General features: G+C 35.1%; 1 protein-coding gene across 1 annotated transcript in view; it reads left to right on the forward strand.

The window, feature by feature from the left end:
- LOC118199428 (uncharacterized) overlaps nt 1-25472 on the forward strand; it is a 116457-nt gene that overhangs the window by 39405 nt on the left and 51580 nt on the right. Inside the window, exon 2 of the mRNA XM_085808593.1 lies at nt 18092-18340. Within this exon, the coding sequence (XP_085664719.1) occupies nt 18092-18340 (249 nt within the window). The remainder of the gene's footprint in view (nt 1-18091; nt 18341-25472) is intronic.

Genomic DNA, 25472 nt, shown 5'->3' on the forward strand with positions numbered 1-25472 from the left:
TGTAGAATTGATGCTAAAATTCTATATTAGAAACAAGTATTAATTGATTGTGTTAGGTAGAATTAAAGAATAAACAGTCGGGCAGAAATTTATTAAATGCATAAAACATAACAAAAGCCAGTGCTGTATTTATTCATCCATTTCAAAAATTGTGGCTTTTCTATCCAACTGTCTTCAAATCTGTGAAATCAGAAAAAACTCTAAAATTGTAATTTTTTTCCAGAGAAGCATTTCCATCCTCAGAAAAATAAATGTTAAAAAAGAATTGAAATACAAAAAGTGAAAAGAAAATCATTATTTCATTATAATTTTAATCATAAAAACAGATCTGCTTAATATTATTTTTGTAACAATAACAATAGAATAAAAAATATTTCTTTAAGTATGTCCAGTGATATTAAAAATAGTATTAAATTTTGATTTTGACTTGCAGATGCCCCAGAGGAGCTGCATGAGATCTAAAATTTCTCTGAAACATAGTTTGAAAACCTTCAAACTACTTGCAAACTTCAAATTATGTGAAAAAAAGAAATGTAGATGTAAACTGCAGTGATTAAAAAGTTTTAATCACCAAAATATTTTCATTCCATCAGATTGTTTGTTTAATTTTGAAGAAGACACTGTAGAGACATTAGGATTTTTTTTTTGGAAGCTGAGAGACATGAAAAACGAGCAATGCCTTTCCCGCGACACGAACCATGGACCTCTCGAATATGTGCCGAGTGTGCTGATCACGAAGGCAAGAGAAATACCTTATAACACAATCCCATAATAAGATCACAAATAGAAGATAGAAATTTTTTCTTCTGGAAAATTTAAAACAAATATTCATATTGCATATATACAAGCCTATACCATAAATTGTATCATATATAAAATTCTTGGATTATCTAATGGAAAAAAAAGTAATAAATGTAAATATTTCAATAAATGAATGGATAAAAAATGGCCTTAAACAACCAATAGAGAAATTAATGCCAACAAAAACATTATTAATGAAACAAATGTAAATAAACACAAATTGCCTAATGTATTTAATTTGAATATCTGTTTTGGAACGAAAGGTGAAAACAGCCTTAATGTGCTTAATAACTCAGATTTGTAATGCATATATTTTTATTTCCAATGGTAGACAAAAATATATACACATACACAAAAATATATCACACACTAAATAACAAACAGAGAATAATAAGGAAGCCTGTTTAGGGCTTGAACATACTATTTAGTGCCTTCTAGTAACAGCCACAGTGATCCTGTACAAAGAGAGCTATGTATTTCACAGGTGGTAGAGGCTGTATCTTGGGCCTTTATTACAAACGATGATCATAGAATTTTATAATAGAAAGGTTTCGCTGAATAACGACCGGGTAAAAGATAAGTTATTATGATGGAATTAGCCTTTGGGTATTGGAAATGGACATGTACTTGAAGAATGAAAGCTTGCTTTAAATTACAGATATTTCTAATATATTAATTTAATATATTTTAATAATATAATACTTTTCTAATATATTTATTTTATTATCCAAATTTATTTTTTAATTAACAGAAAGGTACGGCATAAGTTTCAGTGATCAATTGTCAGAAAGGCTTCTTCTGGCTTAATAATAATACAAGGAAATAAGCTTATTTTACACATGCCTTATGGCATAAGAAAAAGAACTTCTGAAGTATATTAAGAACTAAAAAGATGTACATATACCATAGAAATTATTTTTAACTCTAAACAAAATTACTGGTTATCATTTCGGAAACAAAATTTAATACTTGCCCATAGTAAGACCAACTTGTCAAAGATTTTTTGCCAAACTGCAAATCATTGTGTAAGGAGGTAAATTTCCAAAAGCCATTTTGAAATGTTTAATAATATGACTAATAATCATAAGATACTACTTTTTGATCAGTAACATGGGTTGTTTGAACTAAGAAAAAAACTTTAAATTGCATCAGTATTAAAACGAGCTAATTAATTTTAAATCATAAAATACAGTGAACCGTCTGTAAGACAGCCAGGCACAGCTGCTATAAATTTTTTTCTATGGAAGTGATTGTCTTAGGGAGAGGATAATTGATGCCAATGTTATTTATGTTGTTAAATTACCACTTTTGTCGTCCTAGTACTGTTCTCTGTCTATACATTTTGAATCTGAAATATGGCATTCAGCATGGCATGCACACTGGGTGTAAGGAAAGAGAAGCAACAGAAGAAACTGAGAGTTTGGTTAAATGATAAAAACCAAATCCTTAATACCACTATTGACAGAGAGAGACCAAAATGCAAATAAAAAGCAAATTTCTTTAAAAGCTAACAATGTAGAGGGATTAAAATTAGACTTAATGGTTAAAACCATGGGATTTTTATTGATATAAAACATCAAATGTCAAATGAAATGGTGTCTCCCCCCTCCCAGTATAATTTTCCGATGTGGAGAAATAGAAAGCATGATTTTTTTAACTAGCAATCGTGGGCAATGCAGAATTTATGAATTTCTTTTCTTTGAACATAATTTTGTGTTTTTCAGTACAAAATTTAGGACATGCATCTCTGCTGTTTGGAGGAAACTTAAAATAGAACTCTGTGAACATAATTTAAAAAAATACAGATCACTAAAATAAATAAAAATTTAGATTCTTTTCTTGTGTTCTAACATACGTAATTATTACTTCAGTAGATTCTAATATTTATTTTATAATCATGCATTATTACTACTTAGGCAACAATACAGACATCTATAAACTTTCACTAATTTTTACTGTTTTGGTGGTCGTGTGTGCTTAATGCATGATATAATTAAAGAAAATAAGAGTAGACAATCTCCTATAACAAAAGAATATATTAAGTACTAAATTACAATTTAAATTACATTGCAGTGATCAGCACAGAGCTCGGAACACAGTTCATGCTACCGTCGCGTACAGTTGTTTTGCGAGAAGTCCGAGTGAGTAATGACGTCGCTTTGCTGCTCCGATTAAGAACTGGATTTTACACGTGGCGCCATCTCATGAATAGAAGTTGAAGTATCTGTCGGAACGCCACAGTACTCCCCCCCAAGTACCATCGGTACGTTACAAGTACTTTGGGTGAAATGTTTCGGTGTTCGTTTGACAACTTTGAATGGACCATCATATGAAGGTGTTAAAGTTGGCTTAATTGCATCGTTGTGCACGAATACGTGCGAAGATGTCTCAAGCGCAGGATGTACAAAATAGCTTGGCTGGTTATGCGAAGATGCTGGGGTTGGCGAGTTATTGCTCGTGGTCTCACGTAAACGTTGAAGGAATGTTGGAGGGCCGATAACTGGAGTAGATTCTGGGTGAAAGAATTCACCTGGCAGATGGAGGGTTGCACCATATAACATTTCAGCACAAGTGCTACCAATGTCTTCTTTGAATGCTGTGCGAAGACCAAGCAAGACTAGGGGTAAGGCTTCTGTCCAGTGTGTGCTACTGTGGCACTTCAGACCTTGTTTGAGAGATCGGTGAAAGCGTTCCACCATCCCATTTCCAGATGGATGGTATGGTGTTGTGCGAATATGGTGAATGCCAAGAAGAGAGGTGAGGGATGCGAACAAGTGACATTGAAATTGTCGGCCTTGGTCAGTAGTGATGGTGATAGGCATGCCAAATCTTGAAAGCCACTGGGAGATGAATGCTCGAGCTACAGTTTCAGCGGATATATTTTCAATAGGAATGGCTTCAGGCCATCTTGTGTACCGACCAATACAAGTGAGGAGGTAAGTGTAACCATTTGAAGGAGGCAATGGGCCAACCAAGTCTAAGTGCACATGATCAAAGCGTCTTGCTGGAAAGTTAAATTGTTGAATGGGGCTGTGAGTGTGACGGGATACTTTACACCGTTGACATCTAATACATGAACGAGTCCATTCTGTGATGTCTTGATTCATTGCTGGCCAGACGAATCTGTCTGCGATCAGCTTTTTGGTGGCACGGATTCCAGGATGTGCCAAATTGTGCAAGGCATTAAACACTTCACTTCTAAAATTGACAGGAATATAGGGACGTATTCTATTGTTCTCTATGTCACAGTAAATTTTAAGCGTTGGATCAATGTGCAGCGGTTGTAACTGAAGGGAGGTTTGTGGATTTGAGATTAGGTTCTTGAGTTCCTCATCATGCAATTGAGCTTTTGCAATTTCAGAGAAATCTGGGGTAGTGAGGTTGATATTGTTTACCCGAGACAAGGCATCAGCGACACAATTATCAGTACCAGAGACATATCTGATATCTGTACTAAACTGGGCGATGAAATCCAGATGTCGAAGCTGACGAGGAGAACATGAGTCAGAGTTTTTTCTAAAAGCGAAGGTTAATGGTCGATGATCGGTGAAAATGATGAAGTCGTGTCCTTCCAAGGTGTGCCGGAAGTATTTAACAGCACAGTACACAGCAGGTAGCTCCCTGTCATATGTGCTGTATTTCCTTTCTGCTGTAGTAAGTTTTCTGGAGAAGAATGCCATTGGGGAAAGTCCTTTAGTGGTATGGGCTTGAAGCACTGCTCCTATGGCCGTGTCGGATACATCTACCATTATAGAGAGCTGATCACTAGGTGAGTGATAAGAAAGTGTGGCTGCATTTGCCAGATCGTGTTTGCATTGCACGAATGCTGCAGATGCAGATTCAGTCCAAGGGACAGCTCGTTGATCGTTTTTTTTTTTTTTTTTTTTTTTTTTTTTTTTTTTTTTTTTGCTATTCTTCAGCAACTCATGTAGGCAGGCTTGTGTTTTTGCGGCATTTGGCAGAAAGCGTCGGTAGAAATTTAACATTGCTAGAAAACGCTTCAGTTCAGAGATGGTTTGGGGCTGAGGTAGGTCGTTAATTGCTTTGACTCTTTCCGGTAAAGGTTTGACTCCATTCTGGGTGATAAGACATCCAAGAAAGGAAACTGAGGGTTGACCAAGTACACATTTGGATGGATTTAGTTTTTTAGGTCTTTTAGGCGAATATGGTGAATGCCACGATCTTTAAGGCGAGTGAAAATCTGACGCAGATGTTGAAAATGTTCTTCCGCATCTGTAGATGCAACCAGGATATCATCAAAATATGGGATGCAGAAATCGAGGCCAGACAGTACTTGGTGTATGAAACGCTGAAATGTTTGGCCAGCATTGCGAAGGCCAAATGGCATATATAAGTACTCAAAGAGACCAAATGGTGTAGTCACTGCAGTCTTGGGCACATCTTCAGCATGCACTGGGATCTGATGATATGCTCTGGCAAGATCGAGGGTAGAAAATATGTTTGTTCCATGAAAAAGATGGGTACAGTCTTGGATATGTGGGACTGGATATCTGTCAGTTACTGTGACGGCATTAAGTCGACGATAATCTCCACAAGGCCGCCAGTCACCATTAGACTTTTAACCATGTGAAGTGGACTGGCCCATGGACTTTTAGATGGGCGAATAGTTCCCTGTGCTAGCATGAATTCAAATTCTTTGCGAGCAGCTTTTAGCATCTCTGGAGAAAGACGACGAGGCTTGGAAAATACAGGTGGGCCATGTGTTTCAATGTGATGATACACTTCTGGCTGATGAGTATGCTGCCCTGATTTGGATGGGTTTAAAATGTCAGGGAATTCTGCTAATAACTGATGAAACCGTGTGCTGCCCGATACAGCACTTATGTTGGTAGGTACGTTTGATATATGTGAGAAGCTTGGCCCTGTGATGTCAGCTGAGTTGTAGCATCAATTAAGCAATTATTCTTGACATCCACTAGAACGTGGAAATGTGTCAAGAAGTCGACACCAATAATTGCTTGAGTTACATCCACAATAATAAATGGCCAGTTGAAAGTCCGGCGCAAGTTTAAATCAAGTGTCAATAGTTTGGTGCCGTAGGTTGCAATTTGGGTACCATTGGCTGCATACAGTACAAGTTTATTAAGTTGGTGAGCATTTGTTTTAGTTCTCGGGAGCACTGATATGTCAGCTCCAGTATCTACTAGAAAACATAACTGAGTTGAACGATCAGCCAGTACTATTCTGTCGATGTGGTGGATATTCTGTTCGCCAGCAGAAGACCGCCCATTTAGTTTCCCGCTTGTACAAAAGTGCATGGAGGGGCACACTTGCGAGCATGAGAGCCAAAATTCATATGATAAAAACATATGCCACTTGTGGGTTCTTTGTACTGCGTTCGAGTATTGTGACGAGATTGACTCCTGCTTCGGGCACGAAATTTATTGCGTGGGCCCTGATTTGATCGATTGTATCTCCGTGAAGCATGAAGACTTGTAGAGAGTTCAGATACTTTTTTGGTCAATTCAGCCACTTGTTGTTCGAGGGATGAACTGGAAGGTGCAGCATTAGCAGCACTGGCATAAGCTGGAGTAACAAGTTCATTAATTTTGTCAGCCATTGCTGCTAAACGGGTTAGATCTTCATTGGAAGCAGCAAGAATTATTTGTATGTTCTTAGGGAGACGCGAAAGCCATAGTGACTTCAACAAGTCGTCACTAAAATGGCTTCCTGCCAGATCACGCATTCGTGACAGCAAGTATGAAGGTCGCTGATCTCCAAGTTCAAGTCCTTGTAGTAAAGTACTTATTTTTGAAGATTCACTATCTAAATAGATTTCAATGAGCCACTGTTTCAGTTTGGAGTATTTATCACAATCAGGTGGTTTGAGAATTAAGTCATGCACTGAATTCAGAATATCAGACTCAATTGCTGCAACTACATGGTTGAATTTTGTAGAATCCTCACTAATGCGAGCGATAGAAAATTGTGCTTCGATCTGAGTGAACCACAATGAAGGATTATTTTTCCAGAAAGGCGGTGGCTTCACCGCAACGCGTGTGATTTGTGGCTCTGGTGGAATATCGTCGGGCATACTGATAGATAATTTTCACTTTAATTAATAAACACTTAACAGCACAAATATTGTAGCATGAGGATACACTATTGATATTTTACCATGATAACAATAAATATTTTAACCATGCAGAAAATTTTACGTAACGATACACACACAAATAAGACAGGGTCATCAATTACACACACAAATAATATTTTACCGAAATGCATTTGAAAAGAAACCCTTATTTGAGAAAAAAAATGCTGCGTTCATTTTGTATTGCGCACACACAAAATCACCACTTCACACTGCTAAGGCACTTTCGAAGGAAAATGGAAATCACTCCTGTAGCACATGGGGAAAAAATTCACTACTTTCGAACACTGAGGGAAGAATTTTGCCGTAGCACGTTGCAGAAAAATTACTGATGTAGCACATTTAGCGAAAATCACTGTTGTATCACATTTGTCACAAAAGTTGAATGATCGAAGAATTATTGCACGACTGGCGAAGTCAGCGGAACGGAACAGATCACATTGATGATTTGCTGAAGCTCCTTGCGATGATATGCACGACTTTGAAAAAAACACAAGCAATATATATCAATACTTCTAGAAATAATTGAAGGGGTACATTGTAGCATACGTTTAATGTCCATATTCGTTGTTATTTTTAGTCATTTCTTCAGAATGCCTTGGATGCACGTGGCTTAGGGTCGTTGAAAATCCATTCTCAGTAGCGTGCTCAATCAAAATGTCACCACTTTTGGTGGTTGTGTGTGCTTAATGCATGATATAATTAAAGAAAATAAGAATAGACAATCTCCTATAACAAAATATATTGAGTACTAAATTACAATTTAAATTACATTGCAGAGATCAACACAGAGCTCGGAACACAGTTTATGCTACCGTCGCGTACAGTTGTTTTGCGAGAAGTCCAAGTGAGTAATGACGTTGCTTTGCTGCTCCGGTTAAGAACTGGATTTTACACGTGGCGCCATCTCATGAATAGAAGTTGAAGTATCTGTCGGAACGCAACACTGTCATTACATTCGCAATTGCTGTTTTTTTATTAACAAGAGAACTGAACATAGCATATCAATACTTTTGTATCAGCAATATGAGTAAGTTTCTGTTTATTAAGACTTTCAAAGTTCTCACGATGAATTAATTCGAATAATGGAAATAATTGACTGTAGCATAGAGATTTATTGGTATTGCGTCCACTCTCGTATACAGCAAAAAAAAAATTATGAAGAGCAACCCTTATCTGCAAGATTTTCCACATATAACCTTACCATAATTCCGCATAAAACGTAAACAAAGTATCGAGACTTCGTAATCGATTACAAAGTGCAAAGCTATCAGCTATTCGTCATTGATGGGGAAAGGAAAGTCTGGGCCATCTGAAAAAGCGGCGACCATACAAACAGTGGCAGTGAAAAACGAAGTAGAAGTGATTGCCATATCCCTTTAAAAAATAAGAACTAAACCTTATGTAAAAGTTAGAATTGTTTCAAGGAGGAGAGATGAGGGAAAAAAAAAAAAATGGGTTACAATAGGTCATATTTTCAACAGATAGTCATGTCCTCAGATGCTGAAAGTAGTTTGCTGTTTTTGAAATCAGGAAAAATCGTATTTCCTTAAAACGTAAAATCCGAGTATGCTTGGATCTGTAATATCCGCCACATGTGCTGTGTGATGGTAGGTGGCACTTCCGAAAGTGATATTCATGTTCTCTTCCCAGCTATGTCAATTTTATCACCAGACACAGTCTGAAGGGTGACACAGGATGGCATCCAAATAAGCTTATCCTTAAATCGTTGAGATAAGTTTTTCTGAATGATGGTAACATTAGCTCCTGTGTCAATGATCATATTGCAAGGAACTCCATCGATATTCCCATTGATGGACAGTCCGTTACTGTTGTCATTCACTGTAGAAATTTTAAGCACTTTAAAACAGTTTTTCATTATCTGACATCCTCCGCTATCTGATCCATTATCTGATCCTATGATCATTAATTTGTTTCCCGCATCATTGCTGGGAAATGATCTTATTTCTCGTACCCTGTGATGTTCTGCAATTCCTTTGTGCGTGGCCTCCGGCTCCACAGTTCCAGTACTTTGGTTTCTTGTCACTCCTTTTTTGTCCGATGGCATTTAATTTGCTGTTCCACTCGTCTGTCTTATTTTCTGCTCTGAGGTGTTCTGCAGTTTCTTCATATGTGGCTTGCAACACCGCAGTTCCAGCACTTTAGAATCGGTTTCTCTTCACTCCTGTTCCATCTCAAGCCACTGATGTGTCTGTTAAAAATCATCTGTTTTATTTCCCGTACCCTGGGGTGTTCTGCAAATCCGTCGGCAACCACAGATTTGCCAACTCTCCCGATTTAGGCGGGAGACTTTCGACTGGTCTCTCGCCAACCCGATTTACGATATATTTCTCCCGACTTTTTCTTTTTCTTAAAATTTCTCACGGTTTTTATGGAACTTGGCTTAATACTTGTTATATGAACAAAAAAAAAAAAAAAAAAAAAAAATTTGGACGTCTAAAAGCAATTGAATTTTATATAGATTATATCTAAAACAAAATCTTGCGAATCAGATGAGAAATTTTTCTGCTTTGTGAGTGAGAGCATACGTATTCAGAAACGTCCTTCTCCAGTTTTCCAATGGGCACCGAGCTCCACTGCATATCATCTGGCATATATCAGCCAATGAGCACAAAGTAAGCTCAAGGCTGTTATTTGTATGTTCTTTAGTTAATTCGTTCATCTTCTCCTGAGTTGTGTGAGTACACGTGCCTTCGGGAAATAGTTTTAGAAATTATCATCTTTTGTTATCTCTGTGAGAAAGGTGAAATACTCGTGTACGTTTCAAAAATCGTACACAGTTGACTTTTCTTCCATTATTTCCTCAAGGAAATGTAATAAATTTGCGATGTGTACCATCTGACGTTGCAATTTTTCGATTTCGCAGGGTGGAAGGGTGGATGTTCTCAAACATGTGCATACACAAAAACACAAGGGCAACATGAGTTGTTTTAAAAAAGACGAAAAATTTTATTTTTCTTTGCAAAAAAAGGACCAAAAAGTTATTAATGCAGAATGTCTGTTCTCTGCCTTTTTACTGGAGCACAATATGTCCTTCACATCTGCCATTTGCAGAGCTTTCTGTATTTCAGTATCCTGGATGCCGTCGATGAAGTATTGCAGGGATAGGATTTCCCTTGTTTCTGTCAGGCACTCCGAAAGCCTTTCTACATCCATAGTGAGCTCCTGAAGGGTTTCGGTGGGCTTCTGTTGACTTGGTTTTAATTGAAGTCTGCTGTAGTCTTTTAAACGCTTCTCCCCAAACAGTCTGCAGGATATCCGCTGTGTCTGCTCAAAGTAGCAGTGAGATGACAGCCTAGGGATCCCATCCATTTGCTTCTGCCACTATAGAAAACTGTGTCTTATATACTTGCCAAGAGGCCTTCCCATCATATGTCGATAGCTTCAGAGAGGGACAAGCAGGCATGGGTAGAAATTTTAAACCATCCGAATTGCACCCTGCTGTCGCTACAAATTTCTTTAAATTATCAACTTCTCTGGCAACTGCAGAAACCCTGTCATCAATTTCTTGTTCGATATGGTCTTGGCCGACAGATACTGTTTAACGAATTCTTCCATCGTTTCCTGCCTAGAATACATCTCCTCTTTAACAGAATGTTTCAGCTCTTCTGTAAATTATGCTTGGCCAGCTTCCATCTTTTCTTGAAATGCAGCAAAAGCAGTAATGAGCTGCCTCAATTGTTCCTCAATCACTCTATGAATTGGCATTTAAATCCCACTTCTGACACCAAAAATTGTTGCATGTGTACGGGTTTGTTATGAATTGAATGCACAAGTCCGATGAAAAATGAATAAGATCTATTAGTATCTTAAATAAATAAAACAAAATACTTAAATTTTCTCAGATATTCGTGCAGTATTACAATATCTCGCAGTAGTTATCTTTTAACTACTCAAACGTTCAACAGAACTTAATTCAAAAAAGCTGACGAATTGAGAGGTTTTTCATGCCGCTTGTATTAGCTTTTTAAATGCGCAAGATTTTTCTGGTATTTTCTTGAAATCCAAAAGAGATATTTATTTATTAAATATTAAATGCACTTGCTCATGTATTTTTAATTTTCTGTCTTAGCTTTTTTTTAATATTCGTCACATGCTGCACTGCACGGGGAATAAAACAATTTTATTTATGATTTCACCAACATTAATTAAATACTAAATCCGTAATAATATAGAAGATGGCATTGCTATTAAGAACGCCAAACTGTAACACTGTAAGGTATTTCAAAAGTAGACTAGTTCATCAAAACTTTAATGTATTTGAAAACGTGAATAACTATACTAAGATATCTTATAATTTTGCAAAATCTGCACAACCAAGAAATATGGTACCAATAAATGTTAGGAAAAGGATTTGTAAACTGTTATGTATTTTACAAACAGAAAAATTTGTATGGTACAAAGGCTGTGAAGACATCAAGAATGAGGCAAGGCTAGGTTAAGGATGACCGTCCACCTCCTATGTTGAAGACAACATTGAACGTGTGTGGTCTCTTGTTCTTTCCGATTATCTGTTAACTGTTCTAATAATTGCTGATAAACTGAATTCAGGAAAATCGTTTGTGCACATAATTTTAAGAAAACATTTGGAGTTGAGAAAATTTTGTGAAAAAACTGTCCCAAAGTTGCTACCATCTGCCCAAACCCTGAGAAGGACCAAATGCTGCACTGTCTGGAAAATCTCCATTTAAACTTCCAGTTTCCTTGAAAAGATCATCACTGGTGGTCAGTAGTTATGTGGGGTGGCAGTGGTACAACGAGGAGACGATAAAACGTGAAATGACAAGGTCCCTGAACAGCCTGACTTCTGAAGACTTTCAGGGATGCCTTCAACAATGGAATGAAGAATGGAGAGAGAACAAGTCTGTTGCTATGAATGGGGAGTATTTGGAAGGGAATATGATTGATATACCCTAATTTTGTAAACTACAGTTATGACATCACGTCACATGTATAGTGAACAGGCTATGTAGCTACAACCCAACAGATCCTAGGATAGAACATTTGTCAAGCTCATTGAACAACATTCCTCTCTGTAAAACTTTCATGTCTCTTCTAGTATCATTCCGTATGTGCGGAATATGTGTATGTGACTCAGCACACGCTCAGCTGATAAATGTTGAGTAACCTACAGCTTCTTTCAGAAATTGTATTGAACTGTGATCAAACTTTTGTCTTCCGTATACAGTTGCTTAGTATTGTTTACATGTCTCAAGTAAAGTGTTTTATATTTATTTTATGATTTATGTTTTATATGAGTTAACATATATTTTATATGTATTTTATTTATATTTATAGTTATTTATTTTTATGTTCTCGGTTTTATATTCTGGAACTGCAATGTTTCTTGTATCCTCTGTCTCCAAAAAAGTAACCACTGTATGGCCATGTAACTTATCTAAATTTGTAAATTCTTCAATAAACACTGGATAGTGGTGGATGAAAGGCATGCTTACCTTTGGTAAACACCAGGTGCCCGCGTCCATCATCACCTGCCAACCCATAGATAAAATGCATATTGATGAGCTCTGTATTCACTCTACAATGCGTATTGTTTAAAATTTTCTTAGGAAATGATGATTTATGCCGGTAAAACACTGTTATCTACCATTCAAAAGAGTCTTGTACCACCTCATTGTGCCATTCTTTTACATATTCCATTACAAAATCTCATTATTTCAGTTCCCTTTATTTGTCCTTACATATTTTCTAGATAACTAGTAACATGTAGAAAGTGCAAGTAATGTGCTCTTTCAGTATATTCCATGTGCCTAATAGGAGTCTGCATGGTTTTTCATGTATATAAATGTTTTGAGAAATCTTTAATAATTTTTTCCTCACTCTAAATTGCACAAGTTGTAATTACCATATTTACTCACATATTCCCACTTTTTTCATCATATATAAATGCACATAAAGATAAATCATACTACAATAAAGATTAAGTAGTTAATCTAACTTGCAAGCCTAGGAAATTGTATGTATTTTCCTGATGCCATTGTGGGCTTATGGTGATGGCGATAAGGAGCGCGCCTTGCGCCCTCCGATAAGTGTGGCAACCCTAGAGGAGAAGTTTCTTACGAGTAGCGAGCAGAGCGAAACAGGCAGGCTGTCGGGCAGTGTGCGCGAAGTTCCTAAATAAAGTTTAATTTTTATTGTGCACTATGTCTTGTTAATATTTATATTAATGCAGTAAGAACATAATCTGTGATATGGAATTCGAGGATTGGTGGTAAAAACATAACAGGAAATTTCCATAATGGTAACCCGGACTGTGTTAAATCGTATGAACAGTTCTCAAGCACTTTCAGTTTTGACTACAAGCCATCACTCAAGATCTCCAAACCAGAAGTAATGGATTACATCGGTTTTCGTCCTCCGGATCACAGATGAGTAGTAATTATAGATCATTTTATAATTCTGTTTTCTACTTATCATTTAATTTCATTTTCTTTAGTTAAATTTTTGCTTTTATTTTGGCTTAAAAACCTTGCACAATGTCTGATGTTCATGCCGTCCAAATTCCGGTTTATAACCGATCAGACCCATCTTTATGGTTTATTATGTGTGAAAGTACCTTTGCTCTTGCCACCCCCAAACCTATCACAGAATCCATTACTAAATATAATTATGTAGTTGCTCATCTTCCTCCAGATATTGCATCAATAGTACGGGATTTACTTATGAAACCAGACCCTATTGATCCATATGCGAAGCTTAAAACTGAGTTAATAAATCGTTCAGGAGAATCTTCTCAGCAAGAAATTCGCCAATTATTATCTGGAGAAGAATTAGGTTCTCGAAAACCTTCCGATTTCCTTAGAAATATGAAACGTCGAGCAGAATCTTTAAATGTTCCTGATAACTTAATGTTAGAATTATTCCTTCAACGTTTGCCTTCGACTGTTCAGTCTATTTTGGCAGCAGTTCAGTCTATCATAGACGTTTTGGGAAAAAGTGTAGAGATGACAAATGTACAAAACCTTGTTCATGGCAGGGAAACGAAACCAGCAAAGAATAGAGGCGACTTATTCTTTGCCTCAAGTTTCACGTCGCCTGTTCGTTCGTGACCGTAGAACAAACCTTTCATTCTTGGTCGATACCGGCTCTGACGTGTCCTTACTTCCAGCAAATAATTCTCAAAAACGGAATTCGTCCCAACAAACACTTTTTGCTGCTAATTCTTCTACTATTCATGTTTATGGTCAAAAAACACTTTCTTTGGATTTCAAATTAAGACGACAGTTTACATGGACTTTTCTTATAGCAAATGTTAGTACACCCATTCTTGGAGCAGATTTTCTCCATTTCTTTGAATTGGTGCCTGATCTCAGAAACAAATGTCTCAAAGATTTAAAAACGCATTTTAAAACCGTCGGTTGCGTGAAAAATGCAAGCATTTATTCAGTAAAAACTGTATTTAGTGATACACCATATCACAAAATTTTAAAAGAATTTCCTTCAGTTACTAGATTACCAGATCCTAACCAACCTGTTAAACATAACACCGTTCATTATATCATAACTAAAGGTCCACCTGTGGTTGCAAAACCTCGTCGGTTAGCTCCAGATCGCTTAAAAATAGCAAAACAAGAATTTCAAACTATGATGCAATTGGGGCATTTGAGACCTTCGAGCAGCAATTATGCATCCCCACTTCACATGGTTCCAAAAAAGGGAAGTCTGGAATGGAGACCTGTAGGAGATTATCGAGCATTGAATGCTCAAACAATAAAAGACAAATACCCTATTCCATGTTTAGCCGATTTTACTGCTGCATTGCACGGTACTAAAATTTTTAGTCATGTCGACCTGATTAAGGCATACCATCAAATACCAATTAACCCAGCCGACATCCAGAAAACCGCCATATGCACACCATTCGGTTTATTCGAAAGTATCCGTATGCAATTCGGCTTATGCAATGCATCTGCGACTTTTCAACGTTTTATAGATGAAGTCACGCGGGATTTAGAAGGCGTTTACGCTTTTGTCGATGACTTGCTCATAGCCTCTAAAGATTCTGAGTAACATTGCAGGCATTTGAAAGCTTTATTTTCCAAACTTCAGGAATATGGACTTTGCATAAATGTTTCAAAATGCACCTTTGGTCAAACGTCTATTGATTTCTTAGGTTTTCACCTTAGTGAAAACGGAATTGAACCTCTTCCTGACAAAGTCAAATGTATTTTAGATTTTCCTCAACCTACCACTCTCACTCAGCTTCGCCGATTTTTAGGCATGTTTAACTTTTATAGATGTTTCATACTTAAAGCAGCACACATTCTTTCTCCTTTAATAAAATTGTTAGAAGACTATATTAATAAAAAGAAATCTCGTTCTCTTGTTCAGGATTCATCCCCACAATTAAATTGGAACGAGATTGCTGAACAAGCCTTTATTGCTGCCAAAAATGCCATTGCTCAGGCTACCCTTCTGAGACACCCTATTCCCGGAGCCCAGCTAAGCATCTGGGTAGATGCCTCAGACGTCACAATAGGTGGCACACTTATGCAGTTGTCTCAACAAACATGGGAACCTATAGCATTTTTCTCTATGAAACTCAATAAAAGTCAACAGAAATGGTCCGCGTACGATAGGGAATTATTTTCTATTTATTCTGCAATTAAGAAATTCCGAGACATGTTAGAGGGCAGAAATTTTATAATTTATACGGATCAAAAACCGTTAATATACGCTTTTAAACAGAACCCTCATAAATGTTCACCTCGACAGTTGCGCCATTTAGATTTTATTTCTCAGTACTCTACTGATATTAGGCATGTGCAAGGTTCAAAAAACATCGTTGCTGACGCTCTTTCAAGAATCGAAATTGATTCCATAACAAAATCTCCATTTTTGGATTTTAAAAAATTTCGGAAGCTCAACGGCATGATCCGGAGGTAGAAGACCTTCTCAAAAACAACACATCATCTTTGAAACTGGAATTTAAACCGTGCCAATATTCTGATGGTAATATTCTTTGTGACATATCAACAGACATTCCTCGTCCATTTGTTCCGAATTCCTTTCGCAGACTCATCTTTAATCATCTGCATAATCTGTCACATCCAGGAATTGCAGCTACTACGAAGCTTATTTGTTCTCGTTATGTATGGCCCGATATGAAACGTCATATCAAAAATTGGGTGAAATCCTGTGAATCTTGCCAAAAATCGAAAATTACTAGGCATACTAAAGCACCACTGGGCACATTCTCTCTTCCTGATGCACGTTTTTCAGAAATCCATATGGATATCGTTGGACCGTTACCTCCATCAGAAGGCAACGTGTATGTACCTTTTGACTCTAATAGATAGATTCTCCAGATGGCCTGAAGCCATTCCCATCCCGGATATGAAAACGGAAACCATTTGCAGAGCCATCTTCAACTGTTGGATATCTCGTTTTGGCTGCCCATCGATCATAACAACAGACCAAGGTTCTCAAATGAGATCCGCACTTTTTGCAGAATTTACGCGCATTTTAGGTACGAACAGAATCACAACAACAGCCTATCATCCAATGTCCAACGGCATTGTTGAACGATTTCATCGACATTTAAAATCTTCTCTCAAGGCTCACGAGACCAATAACTGGACTGAAACATTACCAGTTGTTATGCTTGGTATTCGGACAGCCATAAAGGAGGATCTACAGTCATCTTGTGCTGAACTGGTGTACGGCACAACTCTCAAGCTGCCTAGTGATATGATAACGTCATCTAAGATATCTCCGTATGACACACAATTTATCACAAATCTTAGGCATAGAATGCAACAATTGAATCCAATAGCAACATCTGCACATTGCCAAGAAAAATGTTACGTAAGTGCTACCTTAAAGTCGTGTACGCATGTATACTTACGTGTCGATCGAGTAAAGCCACCTCTGTGCCAACCATACACAGGTCCGCATAAAGTCCTTTCTAGAACGAACAAAACTTTCACAATTGATGTTAACGGTCTGAAATCTACTGTGTCTATAGACCGTGTGAAACCAGCCTATTTGCTTTCGGACTCAAATTTGCCTGAACTGAAAACAAATAAAGACTTAAAGACAGTTCAGCAGAATAAATCTGCAAACGAACTCTTTAAGACACAAACTGTCACCAGATCGGGAAGACATGTTCACTTCCCTAAGAAACTTGCTTCTTACATAACAATTTAAAACACTTTTTTAAAATTCATATCTTAACATATTTCTTGTTATTTCATGTTTATTATATGTGTCAATACCTTGTTATATATTGAATTGCATTTTGATCTTTTCTAATTTTATATTCTAATTTTGTAATCATAAAAAAAATACCCGACAGCACGGATACTCTGAGATAATTTCATAACCTATGTCGTTCCTTTGAATAGCCATTAAAGGAACTGGGGGGAAACTCTGTGGTGATGGCGATAAGGAGCGCGCCTTGCGCCCTCCGATAAGTGTGGCAACCCTAGAGGAGAAGTTTCTTACGAGTAGCAAGCAGAGCGAAACAGGCAGGCTGTCGGGCAGTGTGCGCGAAGTTCCTAAATAAAGTTTAATTTTTATTGTGCACTATGTCTTGTTAATATTTATATTAATGCAGTAAGAACATAATCTGTGATATGGAATTCGAGGATTGGTGGTAAAAACATAACAGGAAAACACCATAGGCTCTTTTGGGGGGGGAACATGTTCCTCTTTTTAATCAAACTGGAATAAGGAAGTGTTATTAAAAATATAACTACCAATTAAAGTATTTCTGTAAGTCGACTGTTTTATATATTTTACTGATTAAAAAAAGAAAATTTATTGTATAAAATATTTGTTTTAAACATTCAAAAACCCTGCTCTTTAGTGTTACATTTCCAATACCTGATAATTAACGTATGTTACAATTACAGGAATTCTGGTTAAAGAAAAAGAAAAATCCAGTGTAGTTTAAAGTATGAATTATGTTATACAAGTGGAAATATTTTTTGCAAGGTTTTCTGATGCTGTAATTGCTAAAAAATAAATAAAAAGATATTATAATCTTAAAAGTTAGACAAATATAGGTTTATACATTTATTTGTTGTAAAGTTTAGTTTGCTCATTTACTGATTTTTAAATATGTATTTAATAACTAGACTTGTACGTAACTATCACAAATTATGGTGCATTTGTTTTTCATATTTGCAGGTATGTAGAAGATTTAATAACTTGGCCAAAGGAGTTCTCAATCGTGGTTACTTTAAAGCGAGAACCTATATTATTAAGTGCATGGAAGAAATTAAAGATCAGTTGCCACGGCGAGAATCACAGAGAAGTAAACATAGGTTATATAAAAAGCACAATATTTTGAGTGGTATTGAACCACGTTTCAATCATCTTGGAATGACATACTTAAAATTTATTGAAGGGAATTATACTTGCTTCATTCCAGGGAAGGTGAGTTTTAACATCCATTCTTATTAATAAAATAATCTTTGCAAATAACAAAATTATAACTTACTTATACAATTTTATAACTTTTTTATTTAGCTTACAAGGGTTTAAAAATTCACATGAAGCCTGCCTTCATTATTTCTTAATTTCTGAGTGAAGTTGAAATTCCAACCAGATATCCAAATATTAGGAGATCCAACATTTGAACACTTTATTGACCCATCGCCTATTAATCGGCTTTTTTATCACCAATGCTTACCGATCGGCTATTTTCGCCAATGCCTACTGACCGATAGCCTATTAATCACTTTTTTCTTGGGGCTACCTAAAAATAGCCTTTCGATCGGTAGCCATGGCGATAAACAATTGCCATTTGTGTATCATCTGCATTTTATTATTAGTATTGAGGTACAGTGCGCAAAGAAAAAAAAGGGGGGACAGTTATATATCTCTCGTACTACTAAGCCGGTTGACAAAATTCAAATTGCGTTTTTCATGTCTCGAAAGTGCGACTTAGGATATATATTAGATTTATATATAGAACTATTCTAACATAGGTATTTTGACACAAAATCAAACTTTTTCTGAAATAACATACCAATTTTTTTACATATTTTGATTCTACAGCTCAAATAATGCCAGACTGCCAAGTTTTTGTAAAAGTCGTACGAGTCGTTCTTAAAAATTTAGCTCTCAACATTTTAGCTCCTCAATGTTCATTGAATTAGGCATATATTTATTAATATCTCTTTTTTTATTCTTCCTTTCACGTTTCGAAACTTAGGTTCATTCCAAATAAAATTCAGCCTTTTTTTTTTTTTTTTTTTTTTTTTTTTTTTTTTTTTTTGCATTTATTTTTTTTAGTTCCTATTTTTAAGTAATTTTTATAATTTAAAAAAAAAATTTGAATTATAACCTATAAAATTTTTACCATCATCTTAAAAAAGGTGTAGTTATAAGCATACCTGCAAAAAATTAGAGAGTTTTATTCAAAGTTTTCTAAGATATAGATGAATTTACATATTTTCGCATATTGAAATTTGGCATCTTTTTTTGAGCGATAATAACACCAGATGTGGTTTATGGATTTTTGTTACAGTGAATTGCCACAGCTATTTTTAACCTTAAATTTCAAATTTTTACGGATAATTAATTATATGAAATTTTTCCCTCAGTGATGCGTAATAAATATTTATTAATACTATATGAAAGGCTATTTTTTTTAATTATAGATGATATTATTCAAATTTTTAACTTTTTTAAAATTTCTTTCTCTCTTCCTTTTTTTTTAAAAAAATATTTGTGAGGGCAAATTTTTACCTGCGCCGCATTATCGTCTGCTACTTTACTTTGCATTTAAATTGAATTGTCTAAAACTGAGAAAGTTCGTATGTTGTTTATTTTCACAATGTTTTTAAGCAAACAGGAGGTTGAAAGTATGGGTCATGTCCCAGCATTAAAAAAATATGTATAAATATAAATTTTTACATAACGCCTCTTAAAAAATGTTTTAAGTAGTAATATTCTCTCGTGTTGTAGATTATATAAAAAACATATTCTTTAATATAGAAATTATTAGGCTTAAAGACTCTAAATAATATGATTTAGATTGTTTCCACCCGATATAAAAATCGGCCCATTTCGTGGTACAGGATAAGCGCTGCTGGAGTGGTTTATTTCTTTCTCGTTTAAAAACAATCTTTTAATTCAAACATTAATCGTTTGGACTTTGCTTTAAAACTTTATTTATAGTTAAAATGTCTAGAAAATGAAAAGCTAGTATCTTCAGCTGAAACACATTTGATGCAACGAATATTTTTAAAAAATTGACAAGAATGCAAATTTTATGGAAGTGTAACAATTGAAAAATATAAATTTTCTTCTGTCAGCACTGAAATGAAATGTAGAAGTAAAGAAGAAAATTAGGAGGGAAAAAAGCATAAATTTAAAGCGAATCTACTTCAAGGAAGTTGGGTGTTCAAGGAGAAAACACTTGGATGTGCACACCAGAAAACAGCAGCAATTGAGTTAAAGAACCACATCATTGCAGTTTAAATTGAAGAGCGACTGTTTTTCGACTATATGGTTGTATAAATTTAAGTTACGTCATAGAGCATCATATCGTATCATAAACGGAACATCCCATGATTTCTCAGTCGAATTATTTGAAGATTCAGGAATTAATATTTTAGGAATATGTGCTAAAGAAGGAATGTTCTCGGAAGATTAAAGAAGTGTTTAAATCCACTGATATTAGGTTTGTCTTATAAGCTCAGGTATCAAAACGATTCTGCAATTGCCCGAGTAGTTGACTTGTAAATGGCCGTGAATAAAGCAGATGACTTTTAATCTTACGTTATTCTGTCAGAAAACGTATTCCAAATGTTTTGTATTGCATGACAATGCATCTTTTCATTATTCAATAACCAATTGGAGAACCGCTTCTGTTTCGAAAATAAGTATTTGTATTCAATCGTCCTGCATGTTCTTCAAATCTGTCTTCTTGTGATTTTTTTCTTTTCCAAAAACTAAAGTTGCCAAAATTTTTTGACATGGAAGAGACAAAAGGAGTATGACATCTACTTTTAGAGGCATGTCATAAACAGATCTCTACAAGCCTTCTCTTCCATTACATGTTGTCCATTCAGACAGAAAGTTGCATCAGCGTAAATTCTATAATCTATTTTTATTACACTCTGATTACTTTATTAACATACAGTGAATATTTACTAAATCTTTTACTTCAGTGTAAGTAATTCGGAATTTTTGACGGAATTGTCGTCGGAACTAGGACTTAGAAGATAAGTCAAATTAAATAATTCTATAACCTAATAAATTCAAGGTCGAAGTTTCAATATTTTATTTTCGGAGGGAGGGGAAATTTCTTCACTTTTGGTACATTATCCTAAGTATATTTGCTTCGATTGTTTATTTTTTCATAAAAGCGAAAATTTTATGCATGGTATACATATAACGCATAGCTTCAAATTAAAATTTAATAATATTCAGGGTGGTTATATATAGTTTTTCTTTTATGACCGTTTCAAAAAGGAAAACTACTGGACCAAATATTATCAAACTTGGTAATCGTGTAAAAAAGTAATAACTGTGACAAAAAAATTATAAAGAAAACTATTTGAAAAAAAAAATAAACGATGCACCTTATATTTAAACTACACGGTTCGAATGGGTAAATAGAAATTTTTAAAACACTTATTCGAAAGAAACCATGCAACTTAAACAATTAAAATGAAATTTAAAAAAGAAAAAAATACTTAAAATAATAACATAAAAATATACTATAAAGAACATTATTTGAAAGAAAGTTGTGATTTTTTCCCTCTCATGGAAAAGGAAAATAGGTTGCCATATATTAAAAAGTTTGCCAAGTGAACTCTTCTTGGTGCAAATTGAAAAAAAGGGCCAACATAAATTTGACCGAATTTTTCAAAATTTCATATTGGGCATAATTTGAGTCGTAGAATCAAAATATTGTAAAAAAATTGGCATGTTATTTCAGAAAAAGTCTGATTTTGTGTTAAAATACCTATGTTAGAATAGTGCTGTATATAAATATAATATATATTCCAAGTCGCGCTTTTGAGACATAAAGAACGCAATTTGAATTTCGTCAATCGGCCCAGTAGAACGGGAGATACAGAACTGTCCTTTTTTTTTTTTTTTTTGTGCATTGTACATTGCTCCACTTGTGTTAAGTGCATTGCTTTGTAAACTCCTACATTTTCACGCCATTTTTAAAAAATTTACCTTTCATGATGAGCGAAAAAAATGGTACTGGAGAGTTTTATTTAGACAATTTATCAGATTGTTCTGACAGTTATTCAGGAAGTGATAGTGGTGACGAAAGTGATGACAGCAAGAATGTATGGCTGAGCGGCCGGTCAGACATGCGTATATTGTTGAACCGCTAGCAGTCAGTAAAGTGTTAATTATTAGAGGAGTTAAAGCAACAAGAACCATTATAATATTCATACATTTGCAAGACTAGTTTCAAAGGTTACATGTAAAACCTTCTTAAGCTACAAAAGTGCAAATGATGAAAGAGAAGCTAGTGATAATAAGAGTGAGAGGAAGGTAGTCAAGCTACTAGATCTATCTATTTATGAAAAATGAAAATAATTATGAAATAATTTGTGTAAAAGCTGAGGGTAAAGACAGAATGGAATTGGGGCTGTTAACTAGAACTCAAAGATTTTTACTAATGTGAAACAATAGAAAAACTAATTCACCGCGAAAGATTTTTTTTGGGGGGGGATAATTTTGGCTGCAGGAAAATGGAAAATGTGGTGTTTTTTGACTAACAGTGTTGAACGCCAGAAGATTTATGCGTTTCTTTTTTCCTTAGCACAAAATTTGAAGGCTGTCTTAGTTTGACTCATAAAGGTAAGAAAGGAAGGAGGGGCCAAACTCGCATCACGAGTGAAGCACTGCTCTGAAGCTGCGGTCTCCGGATGGGATGTTTTTTCTTTACATTCAGAAGCTTCCTTAACAGCATTTTGATAGTATTTTGACACACGACAGTTCCATACAAATCAAAAAACGGAACACTTCTGCATAAAAGAAACATTCATTGTGTGTTGGATAATAGCAATTTGAATAGTTTAGTGACATTTAAGCAAAAATCACATCTTGGTTATTTTTTGATAACTAACATCAGTGATTTTGATTATGAATTTGTTTTATAAGATTCTAAGCTGTTGAACTACAAAAATGCAGATTTTAGCAAAAATGTTATGTTTAAAGAATGAAAAACACCTTACGGTACCTTTAAAATTGTATACGTCTTTCGATACCCTTGATAGAGTATTCGCTACTTTTATTTATTGTTCTAAACGCAAAAATGTTTTAAATAAAGTGAATTTTTTTGTCATCCATATATTTTCATAACATGTACTTTTTAAAAACTTTTAGAGGAGAGGTTTTATAATTGTTCAATTTAAACTTAGCATTTTATTTTTATATAACTGAAAAATAATCACTCTGAGTTTATACTTTTTACTTATTTGGTTAATTAAAATAATAAAATTACCACCAAATGTTGCAATCCTTCTCAAAATTAATAAATATATACACACAGATATGCCAATAAGTTAACTTTTCCTTGATTTGTAACCACACATTTGTGTAAAATTATGTACAGTTTTACACAAATGTGTAGAACAGAAGACGGATACATTTGCAAATTTGGTGGAAGTACCATGTGCGGTCAAGATGATGTGAATATGCCACATCATCAAGATAGCATTATTAAGAATTTGAAAATAGGATAAGCAACGGAACATTTAAACTTATAATAATTATAAATATTAAATATACATAATAACTTATTCAGAAGTCAAATAACAAAAATCAGTGTTATATTTTCAAATTTTCGCGGGACTAGTTTCGATGGTTTTACTGAACCACCATTCTCAGCTGCAAAAACGCAAATGAACGAGATAGGATATAATGATCAGATAAGATAAGAAAGCCTGAATAGAAAATAAGCTAGTGTCACCATCTGTTGATGAAACCAGAACTAAAACATAATTTCTTTAAAGGCCGAAGGCAAAGATGGATTGGAATTAGGATTGTTAACTAGAACAGAAAGATTTTTTTGAATGTGAAATACAGCAAATCCTATTCTCCAATGGAAAATTTTTTTTGAATAATTTTGGAAGCAGAAAAACTTAAAGTGTGATTTTCAGATCAACAATGTTGGGCAACAGAAGACTTCTGTGTTACCTTTTTTCTAACATATGCCTCATGTTCCTTGACATGAAATTTTAAGACTCTCTTAGTTTGGCCAATGTAAATCCACACTGGCAAGGAATCCTATAAATACCCCAGGAATTCGTATCCAGAATGTAGTCCTTGAATGGGGATATGATACGAAAACACCCATGCATAGGGTTCGTACGGTCCTTAAGGCTGCATTCAGATGGTGGTGAAAAGGGCATAGAGACGTAGTCATAAGGACATAAAATACGGGAATTCCATTCACACTTGCGAGAACGGGGTATGAGCCGTGGCCAATGAGAGAAGCTAAATTTGTGCATGCGTGGATGTGTCTACAACTTTCCTGCACTGTTCTCCTGCTTGATTGATTTCCCGCTTTCGCTCTGCTTGTTTTGTGACAGCGAAATCTTCTGTAGAACATCGCTTCATTTTAGCTTCGCTCTGATCGGTCGACGCTTATCCCAAACTCGGCATAAAGTTGAAAACTTTGAACCCTATGCCACGAGCCCTAAACCAGATGTAGCAGAGACTGGTTACCTTGGCAACGGAGCTCGGCTTTAACCACTTATGCCCTTTACGTCCCTGTCTGAACAAAGCTTAACAGTCCTTAGATTTTTTGGAATTGATTTTTGGTCCTTAAAAGTCCTTATTTTGTCCAAAATCAGCAGAGGGTCCTTAATTTTAATCATCTCAAATTTCTGTCTGTTTTTACGACTGCCATTTTGAGTGTGAATTAGCATTTTGGAGGAATATTTTTGGCAATTCACTGACATTTATGGTTATCTTTTGAATGGGTTATAACTTATTTCTATTTCTAATATAAATGATGGGATATTCAACTTTCTAAGCAAGAAATGAAACACAAGCATTTTGAAATTCATTTTTTCTAATGAAGAGGTCTTAAACAACTTTTCGCTTTTGGGGATCTGAATTCTTTTATTAAAGGGTTCTAAATTTGGCGACTTTTCAACATTTTGTCGATTTTAAGATCCGTTTCTATAGAAACTTTTTAATTCCGAGATCTCAGAATTTTTCCACAATTTTTTTAAAACATTGTAACATTGATAAACTTCATTAAAATAATGGTAATATATTGAAATTATATTTAAAAAATAAAATTAAAACATTTTTATTTTTTGCTGTCGTATTATAAAGTTTCATTTTGGCAACTCATTATACAATATTATGAATTTGAAAAATAAACAACGTATAATGCTATAAAGCACAATTAACGAAACAGCTCATAGCAAAAGCAAAATTAGCTATGTAATTAATTTAAAATGTCCTTCTCTTTTAATTTTTTTCATGGTAAGAATTTTTCCCATGTAATTGTCTCAGAATATGCGTCAGTTTTCTCTATAACATTAATTTTACACTTTCCCCCCTCCCCCCTTTT

The sequence above is a fragment of the Stegodyphus dumicola genome, chromosome X1 (genome assembly GCF_044657685.1).
Source record: "Stegodyphus dumicola isolate Sdum_Otavi_A_Nest chromosome X1, ASM4465768v1".
Classification (NCBI taxonomy): domain Eukaryota; kingdom Metazoa; phylum Arthropoda; class Arachnida; order Araneae; family Eresidae; genus Stegodyphus; species Stegodyphus dumicola.